General features: G+C 40.7%; 2 protein-coding genes across 6 annotated transcripts in view; one reads left to right on the forward strand and one right to left on the reverse strand.

Moving 5' to 3' along the window:
• Positions 1-12: 12 nt before the first annotated feature.
• GPATCH11 (G-patch domain containing 11) lies at positions 13-7,840 on the reverse strand. Its single transcript, XM_082306770.1, has 10 exons — positions 7,709-7,840; positions 7,308-7,387; positions 6,984-7,210; positions 6,077-6,118; positions 5,877-5,997; positions 5,067-5,157; positions 3,783-3,887; positions 2,979-3,060; positions 2,366-2,451; positions 13-151 (listed from the first exon to the last, which is right to left on the reverse strand). The coding sequence occupies exons 2-9, from the start codon at positions 7,352-7,354 to the stop codon at positions 2,396-2,398; spliced, it is 771 nt and encodes a 256-aa protein (XP_082162896.1). The 5' UTR covers positions 7,355-7,387; positions 7,709-7,840; the 3' UTR covers positions 13-151; positions 2,366-2,395.
• Positions 297-16,011, forward strand: part of HEATR5B (HEAT repeat containing 5B) — a 66,394-nt gene continuing 50,679 nt past the window's right edge. For 2 of the 5 annotated variants that reach the window (XM_082306759.1, XM_082306763.1), the window contains exons 1-7: positions 297-366; positions 10,792-10,960; positions 11,526-11,737; positions 13,392-13,500; positions 14,588-14,737; positions 15,233-15,404; positions 15,779-15,936. In XM_082306759.1, the coding sequence (XP_082162885.1) occupies positions 10,835-10,960; positions 11,526-11,737; positions 13,392-13,500; positions 14,588-14,737; positions 15,233-15,404; positions 15,779-15,936 (927 nt within the window). In that variant the 5' untranslated portion in view covers positions 297-366; positions 10,792-10,834. Of the gene's footprint in view, positions 367-7,741; positions 7,826-8,042; positions 8,136-8,211; positions 8,313-10,791; positions 10,961-11,525; positions 11,738-13,391; positions 13,501-14,587; positions 14,738-15,232; positions 15,405-15,778; positions 15,937-16,011 lie in introns of those variants that run through there. The other 3 variants (XM_082306762.1, XM_082306760.1, XM_082306761.1) reach the window with 3 other exon arrangements.

The following is a 16,011-nucleotide window of genomic DNA, read 5'->3' on the forward strand; positions in this document are numbered from 1 at the left end:
AACAGCAAGACTTGGGGTATGTCTTTTCCTTGGTGTTTTGCCTTCCTGCCATTGAAGAGCTAGTCAGCCAAAAGGGTCACATCACCATTCACGCCCGTCAGCTGCAGACCAGGACAGCATACTTCTGCAAGCAATCACTTCCGATTTTTACCTGAAAACACAGGTTGTGGATGAGCTGAACTATATGGTACAATAAGTACAGGAACCTAGTCCTCATCTGCTAACTAGCCTGTGGCAAATCCCTGTTGACGTGGTGCTAACTAACTAGCCTGTGGCAAATCCCTGTATGCATGCTCTTACCATGTGCTGCACCTGTTATCAGTTCAGGTTATCTGTTGCTTTCCATGGAAGAAGTGCTGTCTTGGGGTATGTGACTCAAACCTTTCTGATTTGCTCAGTAATGTTTTTAATAATTACTAGAATGCTCCCATGAATACCAAGACTAATTTTGGTAGAAAAGATAGTAGGAATAGGTGTGGGTTATTCTTGGCTGAATTTCAGTTCTTTAAGGTGAACTTTCTTATCTCTACACACCTGTTGAACACCTAGCACCTTCAGTGCTCTAAAATTTAAAAACACATACTTTAAAGTAAGCATTCCTTGAGAATTTAAATGTGAAGCATTCAGCTTCTAGGAAATCTATTATAGATTTGTTCTAAACTTTTGAAAACCTTAGGTTTTGAGGTTTGGTGTGTGTTGTTTTTTTTTTTTTTTTTTTTTTTTTCTGAAAGGAACACTTAAGATGCTCTTAATATAGTTTCCTCAGTAGTAACCATTTGAAATACTGTGCTGAGAGAGCACCTTAAACATCCTCTCCCATATTGGTAGCTTTTAATCCCTTATTGTAATACTGAGGCATGCCTAACCCTTAACAGGTGTACTGAATACCTCTGATGGCCTTACTGTCAGGCCCACAAAAGGTAACAGCAGTTTGCCTATTACTCTTTAGTTATTTACTTCCAAGAGTTCCGACTTGCCTGGACTGGAGGAATTGTGTGTGTGGTGGTGGGGAGCAAGGAGAAAAGACAGGCACATTAGTCCTTCAGATGCTTGTCTTTGAGCTGTATCTTGTCAAACTATTCATTGCTGTGGAGGCCACATAAAGGCAAATGAGCAGAGGTTTCTAAGCAGAAAAATAACTACAGTTATAACTGTTTTGTTATATACTGTTATACTCTTATATAGCATTGCTGTGGAGGCCACATAAAGGCAAACTCCATAAAGGCAAATGAGCAGAGGTTTCTAAGCAGAAAAATAACTACTACGTGTAGTACCGTAGGTTTTTTCTGAAATGTTAAATGGGTTAAAAGTGGGTGCTTGGTTAAAAGGAAGAATATAAATGAATGCATAGTAATTTTTATATTCTTATGGTAATTATTGCTGATCTGCTGCAAGTATTTGTGCCTAAATAAGAATCTGATTTTACATCTGTTTGTAAGGCCTGAAGTTGTTTTTTTCTCCTTATCATGGATCACAAATACATAGAGCATTTCACTATTCTGGACTAATTAGTGTTTCTTCGCAGTGGTCAAGATCTGGGAGAAATAATATCTTGACACAGACAAAATACCACTAGTTCCACTTCCTCTTCCCTTTCACCCATAAAACTACTCTTACCATATGAAAATGGATATCTGACAAACTTTGGCTGAATATCCTTTACAGTTCTTGGGCAGAGCACCCGTAATACCATTGCCTTCTTACTGTTAAGTAATATTGAGCTTGTCCCAGTAATTTGTGATACTTTTTTTTTTTCATAGTATTTGTGTACTTCAGCAGTACCCTTCTATTAGGGATCGTTTACAGTAGGAACTGCTGTTCCTGGAAAATAAGAGGTCTATTAAAATGTATTTTTTATATAAAAACAAAAAACCAGCAACACAATCTGGTACTATTTAGTTATGCAAAATATACACCTTTACAGACAACAGAATATTGGTTCAAGTAATGTCACTGTAACGTTTCACAAGGATTTTTTTCCCACCAGGTCTAAAATAGTAAGGGAAAAAAAAAGTATGATGTTTACTCATCTCTGTAAAGATGAAAAAACCTGTTTAACACATTATACAAGAGTAACTAGCCAATATTTATTCCCTTACTCAAATGTGAATTTTATTATCAGCTGATCTTGTTCAGTTGGGCAGGGCATAACCAAAGACTGTGGAAGGCTTAACCTGCCTCTCAATTATGGTAGTTCAATTATAAATGTAGTTTTAATTCCTATTAAATTGTGCATCAAGCAGAAAATCTATAACAAATGTGAGTTTAACCTGTCAACATAACTTTTCTTCTGCATAGTTTGGTGTGAATTCTTCAGTATGGCACAGCTCCGAACCTTCTAAAAGATATTATGAACCATACATACTTATCTAGCACTCCTTCCTATAGAAAGGCTTTAGTCATGATCTGCAGCACTGTCTCCAGGGCAGTTTGAAGATAAATCTTCAGAGTCTACAGGATAAGCAGAGGAAAAAGTGAATAATTCCAGCCCAGACGAGGGGGGGGAAAAAAAATTGCTAGGATTATTTGAACAATCCATGTAAAGCAGATTAAATAGAATTCAAGAAGGTTACTAATTCCAGCCTTGGTTTTAAAACAGTGAACACCAATTCTTCCCTCTTTGGTGCAGTGAAACTGGATAGTGTCCTAACTGTTTCAGAAACACCTGCAAGGTTTCACAGCTTTTTATGGTACTAGTTCTAATATCTGAGTTTTGTTTTATCAAAACAAAATTAATATGAATACCAAATTCAAATAAATGCCAGTATGGTCAGGTTTTTTGTTTGTTTGTTTTTGTTTTGGTGCATGTAAACACCTAAAAATTGGTTTATCAAAACATACAAAGCTTTGTGCAAAACCCAGCAGTCCTGGAATGAAATTTTTTCATGTAGATTTAAAAGACTGCAGTAAGAGAAACAACTATTTGAGTATAGCTGCATAAGCAAAGTAAAACACTTACAAGACAGGTTTACTCTTACCTTCATAGGTTGTTCCACACCAAATGCAATAAAAGTGTTCTTCTCTCAAATAGGCAGTCAGGATGTGTAACTTTTCTGATACCTAGAAGATATGTACAGGTATGTAATGATCTGGGGCTCACGTGACATAAAACAGTTTGAGCTACTAGCTTTGCTAAAACAGATCATTTAACCTGTTGCTATGGAAAAGTTACACAATACTGTAGCTCTGTAAGGCATGAAGTTTCCCAAATTTGTAGTGTATAACACAGGAATTCACGACCTCTGGAAAGTTAATGGCTGTTGTTTGCTCATCCTTCTTTCCAGCTAAGAAATCTGCACTGAAGAGAGAGCTACAAGTATTACCTAGCTACCTTATTTCAAGTATATGATATTTTTGGTGGAATTTTTCACAGCTAATCTCTGCGAATCAAACACAGAAGGCTACCAACAGCTGTGTAATCTAGTTGTCAAAAAATGTGAGTTTCCAGTGTCCATTTTGAGATAATCTGTGAAGCATTTTCAGAAATTACTTAGTGATTCTAAAATTCAGCCTAAGACATGAGATGAGGCATCCAAAATTAAAACTCAAAAGCAAATAACTTTGATCAAATACGTGATCTTGCGTATCTGGGCTGAGACACAAAAATGTTTAGAAACATTTCAAAACTGCTCTAAGATTGCAAAGAGGCCATTCACTAAAGCTTGGAAAATGACATATATACATATATCCTTTATACATGTATATATGTATACATACATACTTTTTAAAGGAATATTAAATTTCACTCTGAATCAAGCCATTAATTTAGTTGCAGAGCTTACACTTAAGTCTGAGCCTGTGCATTCATCTTCCTTGTCTTCCTCATCCTTTTTGTCTTCCTCTTCAGGTTCTAGCCAATACCAAGTCTCCTTGGGAACATCAATATCCTTAAATAATGAAGGATTTAAATGAAAATTATCTGCCTTTGTAGGTTTTCTTGTAAGATGTGGGATAAAACCGATTTCTAATAGGTGAGATGATAGGTTTGAAAACTTTTCTGTATAGTATAATCAAGAATTACTAAAGCTGTAGTGGGAAACTAAGTACAGCGGTCCACAAGAAGGATTATTCACTTTTTTTTTTTTTACAACAAGTAAATGCATGCCGACGTTAAGTTCTATACCATCTATGTTCAGTGTGTGTAAGACTACACAGCAACATAATCTCACACCAAGGCTGTGAACAGATACTGTTTTTTATCAGTTGAAGACATGCTGCCCCAAGTTATTTTATCAAGACATCACCCAGTACTTCCTAATCCACCTCAGGTGAAATTAAAGGAAGAAGAGTCAAAGAAAATGATCTAAGCTAATTCAGCTGAATTCATTTGAAGCAGACTAAGGAGTATCAAACTATATCAGCAGAACTTGTGGGGTCGTACTAACCTCTAACAGGTTAATAGAGAAAAGAAGAACACTTGAAGTTTTCAAGTGGCAAAAATTTATAGTAGTTCACTGCTATTAGTACTGCTATTATTCCATGCAGGTGAAAGGTACTTTGTTTTGGGTTTGTTTTTTGTTTAAATGCTTCTTTGGTGAATCTGCTGATTCCCTCAATGATCCCCATCCTTGGAGATACCCAAGAACTGTCTGGACATGGTCCTGGACAACCTGCTTTAGGTGACCCTGCTTGAGCAGGAGTGTTCGACAAGATGACCTCGAGTCCCTTCCAACATCAACCATTCTGTGACGATGTTGCTCCCTCACTTGAGGCAAACGGCACCGTCATTTAGGACGGCCCGACTTCAGCTACTGAAAGATACGCAAACAGCTCAAAAATAACCAGAAGAATGCAGAAGCAAAACCAGGCAAGCTCTGATGATGCAAATTAACATGGGTCCTCACATAAGTTACCGTGAGGTTGGTGTACACCTTCAAGTATTTTAATGGTGCAAACATATACTTTGAAATCTTTTAAGAGGACTGAAGTGTTGCCACACTTCAAGACTTCAAGGTAGTTATCCCACAATTTTAGAGAACTTCCAAGAATTGAATCATGACTTTGTCTGTAGCCTGTATCTCTAACCTATAAGCCTTCCTTCCAACCCCCAAAAATACAGGTCTCACTTTCTGCATATCTAATTGCTGGCAGGCCCTCTGGCTTTTTCGGAGGTCCCCTTCCATCTTACGTTCTTCTTGTTTGGTTTTGAATCTTACTCTGTTAAGAAAAAGGAGATAGCTAAAATAAGCAGGTAGGCAAACAGTGAGATGCATTACAGCCGATAGCTTTTCTGTAATAGAAAAATCTAAGATTCAAGCCCTACTAATTCTCTCAGACCAGGACACCAGTGAAGTTAAGAAGTCCTTCTGACATTGTTGCTGTGGGACCACACATGTATTTCTTGGGAGTTATACCTTCAAGACAGTGCTTTTTTGATCACACTACACTGAACACCGTTTCTTCACCAGATTTTCATAAGACATGAAAAAAGTGGTTCACTAAACATCTGCAAAAGATACAGCCTTCCCTAGGCCTTCCTTCTCCACATATAACAAGCAAATGAGAAGAAAATAAAAACAATCAATCAAACCTAAACAAATTTACCCTGATTTTTAAAACCACTGTAGCAACATTGCTCAGGATTATCTGCGGATTTTATATTAAAAAAAGATGGCATGGTTCTCCGATTTAAAAAGTTGCAAATGACTTGAGAAAACTTATTATGTATATTGTTTGCATTATTAACATTTACTTTTAGCATTACAGTGTTCATCTGCTTTTGCTTTAGAACTGAGAAACAATTACTCTGTATTTCAACTCTTCCCTCTCATTCAAAACATTCAAAAATAGGAACACATTAAAAGAATAACCACACTTAAAGCATAAAAAGAATCGTTGTTTAGACACTGCTTGGAATATCAGTTACGTTATTTTACCTGAACTGATCTGCAGCTTGTTCATTTGCTTGTTTTTTCATATGGAGTTTTTGTCTATAGTTTTCCAGTTTTTCTTCAGCTTTTCGCTTTTTTAATTCCTCGTGACCAAGCCCACTTCTGCCTATGTAAGTTCAAAAGATGAATGTAAGCAGTTGAGAAGCTCTGATACCCAACTAAGTATATTAGGAAGTATCACAAACCTGTTTTTATGTTCAGAGGAATAGGTTCAACAATGCCTTCTCCTGTGAGGGAAAAAATAGGTCAATTTAAGAAATCAAGTCTTTCTCAGACTACAATTTGTGCAGCATATTCAAGTAGGCAAGCTGCTTTTGCCATTAAATACGTACATTTTCTTGTGCTTTTGTTGATTGGAAGTTGAAAAATCGCAAATCAATGTACATTTAGTGCATTACAAATGACCCAGCTCAACTGGAACTCCCTCTCTTTTTTGGCTTGTTTGCTGGATTGCTATATACTTTTTTCAGGACGCTACCCAACTGAAAGAAAATGGTGTTGACTTGACAGGTATAACACACCTGTGATGAAGCTGCTTTGTTACAGCCCTTCTGTAGCATTTTTCATTCCAGAATCTCACAGCTTGACCAAGATGAAGAATAAAAAGAATCTGCCTGGGCCAGTTCATTTGCTGATTGTCTGTTAGGGACACACTGAACTGGCACAGCAGTTATTTTTGCTTTGGTTTACTGACTTTACTTCATCTATTAAGGTTTCATAAGGGTAGGCCAGTGTGCACCGTTTCTTCTTCAGAATCCAACTATAAATTCAAAGACAGGGGCTGACTTTTTTTAGAACGCTGTTAGCTTTGCAAGACCATCAAAACATCCTTTAATGCAATTCCTGTAGGCATGCACATATGGAACTGCATTTACTGAGCAGCAAGTACTGCTGCTTCCCCCGCATCTCTCAGTTTTTAGAGATTTGCTGTCATCTTTTGTTCTGCCACAACACGTTCACAGTTCAGGAATGCCTGGGCTCTCAGAGAGGCATTTATTGACCCCGTCTACAAATGAAGTGGCAGCTACAGTCTGTAAAATATAAAGGTAGATCTGAATATAGGTGCACGGTTCCAGACAATGACAAGCTTACCGCTTTTGCCAAGGGCCTGGCCGCTCTTGTAGCCCATCTTCTGGAGCAAAGCAAAGCCTTTGTTCTCATTGCCCAGTGCACTTTTCAATACCAAGTCACGTCTCTCTTTTTCTTCTTCTTTTATACTCTTTTGCCTGTTCTTCTCATTAGCTTCTTTTTGCTTTTCTTCTTTCTGAATAGCTTCCTTCATCCGCCTCACCATGGGCAAGCCTGGCCTTACATCCTGTCTAAGAGTTAATAATTCCAGCAAGTATTAGCACTTCTTTTTTTTTTTTTTTTTAACATGTTTACCATCACTTCAGAGGGAAAAGAAGAGCCACCTACTTAATAAATAAATCAGACATGTAATCTTCCTCTTCATCTTCCTCCATGCTTAGCACGCACGCCCTGCTCCGACCCCTTTCCTATAAACACCGTCAATACGCTTTATCACGCGTTTTATTCCGCTGCAGGTTACCCGAAACGCAGAACCCGCAAGACAAACCGGCCGCTCAGGCCGGCCGCGCTCGGTACGCGGCCGCGGGCGGAAGGGGTACGGCGCCGACGGACGAAAACACCTCAAGCCGGGGGACCCGCGCCCGCCCTCACGCCCACAGCGTTTTTCCGGGCTCCGCCACCGCCGACCACCGGCGGCCGCGACGCCTCCCAACCCCCGGAAGCCTTCGCCCGCCGCCAAGGCGCCCGCAACGCCGCGGCGGGGCAGCGGCGGGAACCCCGGCGCTCACCCGGCTCCGCTCCGCTCCGCTCGGCCCGGCCCGCTCGCGGCGCCTGCGCGCGGCCGCCGGCGCCTGCGCGCCTCCCGCTTCCTGCTGCGCGGCCGCAGGTTCCTCCTCGCTGCCGAGGTGCGTCGGGACGGCGCCGGGCCCGGGGGCAAAGCCGCTCGTGTCTCCCCTCCCCTCGCCTCGCCGCCCCCCGGTTCCCTCCTTGCCCGCCGGGCCGGGGCTCGGCGGGGCTTGAAGCAGCCGAGGCCGCCGGCGATGGCCCCGCGGCGGGGGGGCGCCTCGTTGCGCGGGCCGGGGCGGCGCGGGCGCGGCGGCTGAGGGGGCGCGTGCGGCGGAGCGTAGCCGTGACCGTGTCCCGCCCCCCCGGGGGCCGCGGCCGCGTTGTCACGCCTCGCGCAGCCCGGAGCTGGCAGGACGCGGCCGCCGCACGGTAGGAGCGTAACGCGCGCGCCGTGACCGTTAACGGCGGCGGGGGGCGGGCGGTGTCGGCCCGGCCCGGCCCGGGGGTCCGCGCTTCCCCTCCGCGGCTCTGCGCGGCGCCGCTGGCGGCCGCCTCCAGCTGCCCCGAGAGGAGCGGCGCCGGCCTCTGCCGGCGTGCGGGGGGCAGGTATGCATACGTGCGGGCGTGGGGGGGTGTGTGGAAGGCGGCACGCTTCTGGCTGGCTTTTGGCATTATTCCTTTGGTGAGGAGTGGGTGTACAGCTAGCTCTGTAGCGCGGTCTTGAGGCGTTACTTCTTGAGGGGTTTTTGAACCGGGCAAGACGTGCTGGGAGAGGTGCTACAGCGTATTGAAGTAACCGATACAGGTAGAAGGAGGACCCAGGCACAAAGTTCTTTTCACCTGATTCAGTTCTTTGGGAGGATGTCACTTCTAAATTTGTGCGTTTTTCAGCTTTCTCAGTTAGTCTGCTGAAGTGCGTGTGTGATGAAGGTCTGAGTCGTTGAGTTAGACTACGGAAAAATAGCTGGAGAATAGAAGGGAACTCTAGTACATCTGAACGTTTTATAATCTCTGTAATGCTTCAACATAACTTACTGGATGCTAGTTGACTTTGGTAGGTTCTTGCTCTGCATCCTGTGGGCGATAACAGTGTGTTTATTACTTGTAACATGCACAGTAAGACCCAGCCCTCGCCAGAATCAGTAGAACTTGGTAGGCTTTTTTTTTTTTTTTTGCTGGATTTTGGAGCAAACCTTTGACCAATGCAGGTGAGCCTTGGATTCCCTGTCTGCGTAGCTGTGTGTTAGGTTCTGAGTCTTCAGTTAGCTGAATATTCATGTAATTGCTCTTGCATCCGATCCCTAGTGCTTCAGCAGCACAGCTGAATGTCTGTGCAGATTTGGTAGCTCAGAGCTTGTGTTTCCTAAATTTAGATGAAGAGGTAAGGGAGCGTGTGGAAGGCGTATAAGGAGTTCATGGCTCTGAAGGCCAGGGGAAAATTAAAACTATTATCTGGGGAGGAAAAGGAGTAATGTGGTGTCAGGCAGTACTCCTGTGCTGTGCAGGTGTGACAAACGGTGTAGATCCAAAGAATCATAGTTCTGTCATTCATGGTGTTTCTCTCTGCTCTCATGTAAAGGTGTTTTGAGGTGATGTGTCTGTGCATTATTGACAGGCAATACCTCCTCAATTCTTAATAACTTTAAAAAAAAAAAAAAAAGCCGGAAGATATCTTTGGAGGTGTTAGGGGAGGGCTGTATGTGCTTCCATATGTGGTTCTTCCACCTTTGCCGATCTGTTGCTGGACATGTATGCAATGAAAAATATTATAATGCAAAGAACCAAAGAGCAGGGAATAAGCTTAGTATTACAGACATCGTGATGCTTTAGTTTCATCAGCACCAAATCATTAAGGTGAATTTAGAACCATAATATAGTTGTAGTATTAATATGTCACTCTTTACTACTGTCTAATCTAGGGACTGTTTTAAAAAAATTAACAGTATTTAATTTAAATCACTTCATTTAACTTCAAGAATTTGTTGGGTTTGACCACGAATGAGGAAGCAGCTGTGGGCACTTGAGAGCACAAGTGGAATGGTGCAGCTGTCGAAAGATGATGTCTTACATAATACTGCTTAGTTGCTTTTTCTGTTTTGCTTTGCTTTTTCTGTTTTGTCTGAGATCCTAGTTTCAGCATCACTGCATTCAGGTTTTGGGGTTGGGATTTTTTGCTTTTTGGGTTTCTTTTTGCTGATGATGGTCGACTTAGGTTTGTGATTTTTAGATAAGTTTTGTTTTTTTCTATCTGTTCTGCGTTAAACAGCTACACTTTGTTCAGATATGGTTTGCTAAGGTTAAGTTGTCTGCAGAGTGTTTGCTTACATTGATAGTGTGGTTTTGGTAGCGCTTTGTTGCTACCCCCAACTCACTGTTTGAGGAGGATTTCCAGTGTTTGATCTGTAGTATTTTGCCTGCTGGGGAGACTTGCAGTCATTTGGCTGCTGTTTGTTTTCCAGGCTGTCGCACATAAGGCTTGCTGGGTTTCAGAGGGCTTATTTGTCCAGCACTCAAAGCAAGGCTGGTGGGATCTGGGAAGTCTTAGGTCAGTGATGCCAAATGCTGTCACTGTTCTTGCCTCTCTCAGATTTGTGATGGGTGGAAATTCCTACTTGTGATAGGCTCATCTCCTTCTCACTTTGTCTGTTGAAGGTGTTGAGAAGGTGGCCAGGTTCATGCCCAAGCTTTGGGAGTGTGGTCAAGGGTCTTGATTAGGGACAATTCTTGTTCTGTTTTATGTAAGAGGAGACAGTGAGATGACTCCTTTACCCCTTTTGTGTGTGTGTGGTTTTTTCTTTAAACAGAGAGTTCAGTGTATTTTTCTTGGCTAAGAGTTAGCACCCTGAAGTTGCCTGTAGGTGCTCTTTCTACAATGAACATCTCTGTTCCCTGAAATACTAATGGATGTACTCAGTTGTAAACATATGAGTAGTTTTTATGTGGGACTGCTTAGCTAAGACAAGTCTAAGCAGGCTGGAACCATGATACTGTAATCTATAGATTTCATCTTCATATTTTCATTTGATTTTCAAAACTTTGTACTGTTGTACTATACGTTATACTAATATTTACGTTTTTATTTTAGAGTTGCTACACAAACTTACAATAAAACCGGAATTTAACCAGTTATGGAGCTGGCTCATAGTTTGTTACTGAACGAGGAAGCATTAGCTCAAATCACAGAAGCAAAGAGACCAGTCTTTATCTTTGAGTGGTTAAGATTTTTGGATAAAGTGCTGGTAGCTGCTAACAAGGTAATTTAATATTTTTTCACCCCCTTCTTTTCCCTTTCTTTCTAAAACATTTGTATTAATTTCATGCTAGAGAAAGTTGACAGGTAATGGCCAGGTGATAACTGTATGATTTCAGATTCAGCCTGAAGAGCCTCTGTATTCGTTTGTAGCTTTTAAGTGTTTAACGGTAGGCAGTCAGTATGACTCTGTTATATAACACATAGCTTGGTTTGAGTTCTTCGTTGTCGTAAATATTTGGAAGGCAAAACCTTCTTTCCCAGAGTAGGGATTCTTGATGGTAAAGAGGATTAAAAGATGTTCTAGGCAGGTATTACTGTATTTTTAGTAAGCATTTTAAAAAAGTAAAAATTAAATAGGGTAACAGCTAATTCTGAGCATTTAGCATCTGTCTCTCCTATTATTGAATGTATCTCAAATCTCTGTGAGACAAGCAATTTGCTGAATTACATGCAAGTGGGAGTGGTATAAGATTTACTTCAGTCTCTTTAGGTTTTTCTGGGTGTTGGAGGCAAGACACAGGATTAAATGGCTTTCCTTATTTTACTTATTTTTGGTCCATTAACAGACAGATGTCAAGGAGAAACAGAAGAAACTTGTAGAACAGCTAACAGGACTCATCAGCAGTTCCCCTGGGCCACCTACGCGAAAACTACTAGCAAAAAATCTTGCTGCTCTCTACAGCATTGGAGACACATTTACTGTTTTTCAGACGCTTGACAAGTGTAATGACATCATCAAGAGCAAAGATGATACTGCAGCCTACCTGCCCACCAAACTGTATGTTTAATATTATTAGGGAAAGGGGAATGGTTTTTAAGCAAAGTGGTCCTGGATATTGCAGAAGAATCTGCCTGTATATGTGCACGTTATGTTTACTTATATTTTGTATGCTTATTTGGAGTTCACATATGCTTGATATAGCAGAGAAAAGAGCAGGATTGACACTGTGGAGGGCAGGACTCAAAGGTGACACATACATGGCGATCTGAAAGTGAGATGCTTTCCTCTAGGCAAGGGACTATCTTATGTTTCTTCACATGCTTATGTCATAGGGAGGATAACAGTTGAAGTAATGCAATGAAGAAATTCCACCAGTGGTATTATTGCTGATTGTGCTCAGGTACCCCATTTAAAATGGAACCTGCAGATTGTCAAACAAGAGCGTTATCTATGCCCAGAGAATTGTAACCAAATGTTCAAGTTTCCCCCCCCCCCCCCCATCAAACATTGCCTGTTTGTATTCCCCTACTGTGATATACCGCACAAGTCTCTCAGACAGAGTCTGTATACTTGGACGTGTGTGTGCATGTATGTGTGGTCCAGTTTGTCTTTACTTATAGGAGCAGTCTCACTGGTAGGAATTTGGTTAATGCCACAAACAGCTTCTGCTGAAACTGTTTTTAGTACTTTCCGACACGTAGTGCTTCATATGTTCGCAGTGTCTAGTGAACCCCGATTTCAGCTTGCCATTAGACATTATCATAACAGTAGGATTTAAGAATAAAATCTGAAATGGTCACCATTTGGGCAGATACTGTCCTCCTTTTATTTGAAGCTGTTGCAACTCTGTGAGGGTTTTGTACTATAACATGCTCTGAAACGTATGCTACCCACTCAAGTGGTAGTCCAGAAGGTTTTTCTTATGATTTTGGTTTTTGATGTTTTTGTAGAAGAATTGTGTAGGAGACATGCCCCTTAAGGGGTAGGTTGTGTAATGAGTTTGTAACAAATGGCTTTGCTAAAAAGTTATTTACCCAAGAATTTCAGATTTAAAAAAAAAAAACAAACTTGTTCCTTTGTGATGAAAAAGTGCATGTTTTCAGGAGCTGCCTCTGTGACTGTCCTGGAGCAATTTGTGCATATAACTGCAGTATGGTGTTACTTAAAATATTCCTAATCTCAAACAGCAGGGCAAGGAAAACGTGCATGTAACTGTTTATGGATCTAGCGATATTTACCGTGCCTATACATTTTCTTCTGTTATGTGATAATTTATGCATTTTAAGTTCTTAGGCTGGGAAAAACCCCATCATTCTGTAGCTACAAGAATGTGTCAGGATATATTAAAGGGTAGGGGTTATCTTGCAGGCGCTTGGAAAAGAGGCAGTTTATTGAAACACAAAATCCTAATCTTACTGAGATTTGAGGATATACTTGTCTTCTCCAGAATTTTTCACTCTGTGTGTAGATCCTGTAATAATACCCGTTCAAATACATTTGTGTTCTTAGGAGCTAGTAACTTCTCTGTTACTTTTTTTGTAAACAAAAAAATGATTTAAATGCATAGTGTTAAACGGCCAGTATAACTAGTGGATAATAAATAGATTTTTATTTATCAGTGATCATTAAAACATACATTTCTATTTAAGTATTTGTCTTCATTTAGATGATACCGAAAAAGAGTACACCAATTAATGTCTCTTTTTCATAGGGCTGCTGTGGCATGTGTTGGAGCATTTTATGAAAAAATGGGCAGAATGCTGGGTAGTTCTTTTCCAGAAACAGTGAATAATCTTTTAAAGTCTCTGAAAAGTGCAGAGGTAAGTTTCAGATTATTTTATATATGTGGTCTTGATTCCATTTAAACTGAAACCTGCTTCCTCCAGAGGTGTTTGCCAAAATGCCTGGATTGTTTGCCTTCTACCTAGAAAAACGCAAATCACTTACATAGTTAGTATCAAGTTAAACATGTGCATGTGTTTTTACTGCAGAGAATTGAGAGTTTTGTCATATGAATATTATAGTATTTGCTTCATAGTGGCATTGGTAATTAAAATCGCAAAATGGTTCTATGTACCATTTCTAACTACTGCGTTAGGATTTCTGCTCGTGTACCCTGAATTCAGTTGTTTAAAAATGAATAATAAATACTTAAGTTTTGTAACAAAGGTGTTACTCTGCATGTGAGCAGGATACATTGTGCCCTGAAAAGAGAGAGTGTGTCATACTATTGAGAGAATGTGTCCTGGGCTGTCAGTGGGTCTGATTTGACACCAACAGCTCTGTTAGGTTTTTGTTTGTGGGTGGGGTTTTTTTTTGTGTGTTTTTTTGTTTGTTTTTTTTTTGTTTGTTTGTTTGTTTTTGTTTTGTTTTGTTTTGTTTTTTTTAAATCTATGACAAGTTGGAAGGATTACTGATTGTGTGGATTTTGTCCTGGCGGCTGTTTTCTTCGGCTGCGGTGTTGTACCTGTGTGATTGATTTAGTTATTTATTTATTGTGCTCTCCAACTGTAAGTACCTGCCTGTGTGCAGGTATAGTAGGAAGCTGTTGACTGCTTGGGCTTCCTGTTCTCTCATATCAACTGTTTTTTCTTTTTTCCCTGAGGCTGCAGCAGATAAGTGGTGGAGCAGGACAGAAGCATCTTGTTTAGGGCCAATTTGTTGGATTGCCTGGTCTCATCTTAATTTATGTGACAACTGAGGTAGTTTTAGTGAAGCTGTGTATAGCGCTTACTGTGATCTAAAGCCAGCTAGGTATTGGTTCTATATGACTTCAGTGCACTATGTTATCAATGTTTCGAAAAATATTCCTGGAAAGAAGCAGGAAAATGCAGAATTATGCACCTGGTTCTTGATATAAGTACTGTGTCCACGTTTTTGCATAAGTGTTTTTTTCTGTGTGTGCAGTCTCAGGGCCGCAGTGAAATTCTGATGAGTTTACAGAAAGTCCTAAATGGACTTGGAGGAGCAGCAGCTTCTTGTCACCGTGATATTTATAAGAATGCCCGATCTCTGTTGACGGACAGATCTATGGCTGTACGATGCGCAGTGGCTAAGGTGGGTGTGTTTCTCACCAGTCCTAGAAATTATTGTGCTGTGACTGTGAAGTACCTGCAGTTGAACTGTGATCTCTTGTTTATGATAGGAAATTTGATAATTACTTTGGCAAGGTAAGTCCTTACTAGTTTACACTGAAGACTCAGACATTTGACTTCATGTAAATGGAGATACTGTAATACTGTCTTCCCCACTTGGTAAACAAAGATGACAGAGAACATATTAGCTGTGAGCCGCAGTTGGAGAGGTTTTTGGTAACATAGTTCTTTTTTTGTGCTTTCCTCTTTTAATTTTTATTTAAGTATTCCATGAGTCTTCTGATTGTTTACTCGGCTAAGTTATTGGGTAAATGGGAGAGAGTGTGTGTGTGTGAAATTAACTCTTAAAATATTCATATTAAAATATTTGCTGAATAAACCTGACAATTACACTGATACTTAGATAAAGGGTAAGAATGGCCTCCATTGGTGCTCAGCAAGTCTTTTTTTCCTACAGTGTCTGCTGGAATTACAGAATGAAGCGGTGTTTATGTGGACAGCTGAACTAGAGAATGTTGCAACGCTGTGCTTTAAAGCTCTGGAAAACTCAAACTATGGTGTGCGAGTTGCAGTGTCAAAGCTTTTGGGGACGGTCATGGCTACAGCACTGATACCAAAACAAGCAACAGGTAAAAGTCCTTCTGCGTTCCATTTCCAAGTGGACAAATTGCACCTTCAGTACCGTATTACATGACAGTGTTGCACAATACATTGTTGTTCCGGTAGATGGAAGCTTGTACATGGATTGTTTGGTTTTACAAACTCTTAAGCTAAAAAGAGTAAAGAGTGCAGGATCCCTGTTGTAGTTATACAAAGAAAGAGAGAGCACACTATCAAAAATAAAAGTAGCTTATTTTTTAAGCATGAAAACAAGCTGTTACCTGATATGTTGGCTAGACTTATGTTTGCAAGACAGTTTTGAATTGATAAATCTGGTTTCAAGATTGTTGCTTGTATTGGTTGGAACTTTGGGATTAAATGATTACTTTTCTTTTTGCAAAAGTGATGCGACAGAATGTGAAGAGAGCCACGCTTGAGGAGGTCTTGGAGCTCATGGCCACAGGATTTCTGCGGGGAGGATCTGGTTTTCTAAAGAGTGGTGGAGAGATGTTAAAAGTAGGAGGATCTGTCAATAGGGAAGTGCGAGTTGGTGTTACCCAGGTTTGTCATAAGCTGTAATATTTTTTAAATTTTTTTAAATGAAGTAATGTTTATATGCAACTGTAACCCTTTTAG

Source organism: Platalea leucorodia (genome assembly GCF_965183815.1).
Source record: "Platalea leucorodia genome assembly, chromosome: 3".
NCBI classification, from domain to species: Eukaryota; Metazoa; Chordata; class Aves; order Pelecaniformes; family Threskiornithidae; genus Platalea; species Platalea leucorodia.

What these genes read in the sequence shown, in the direction of transcription:
- GPATCH11 (XM_082306770.1), bottom strand. Translation starts at nt 7,354, where the DNA reads ATGGAGGAAGATGAAGAGGAAGATTACATGTCTGATTTATTTATTAA. An exon ending in ATGTCTGATTTATTTATTAA is followed by an intron (nt 7,211 to 7,307) that starts GTAGGTGGCTCT and finishes ATTAACTCTTAG; the next exon opens with ACAGGATGTAAGGCCAGGCT. An exon ending in CAAGCTGCAGATCAGTTCAG is followed by an intron (nt 5,158 to 5,876) that starts GTAAAATAACGT and finishes TTTTCTTAACAG; the next exon opens with AGTAAGATTCAAAACCAAAC.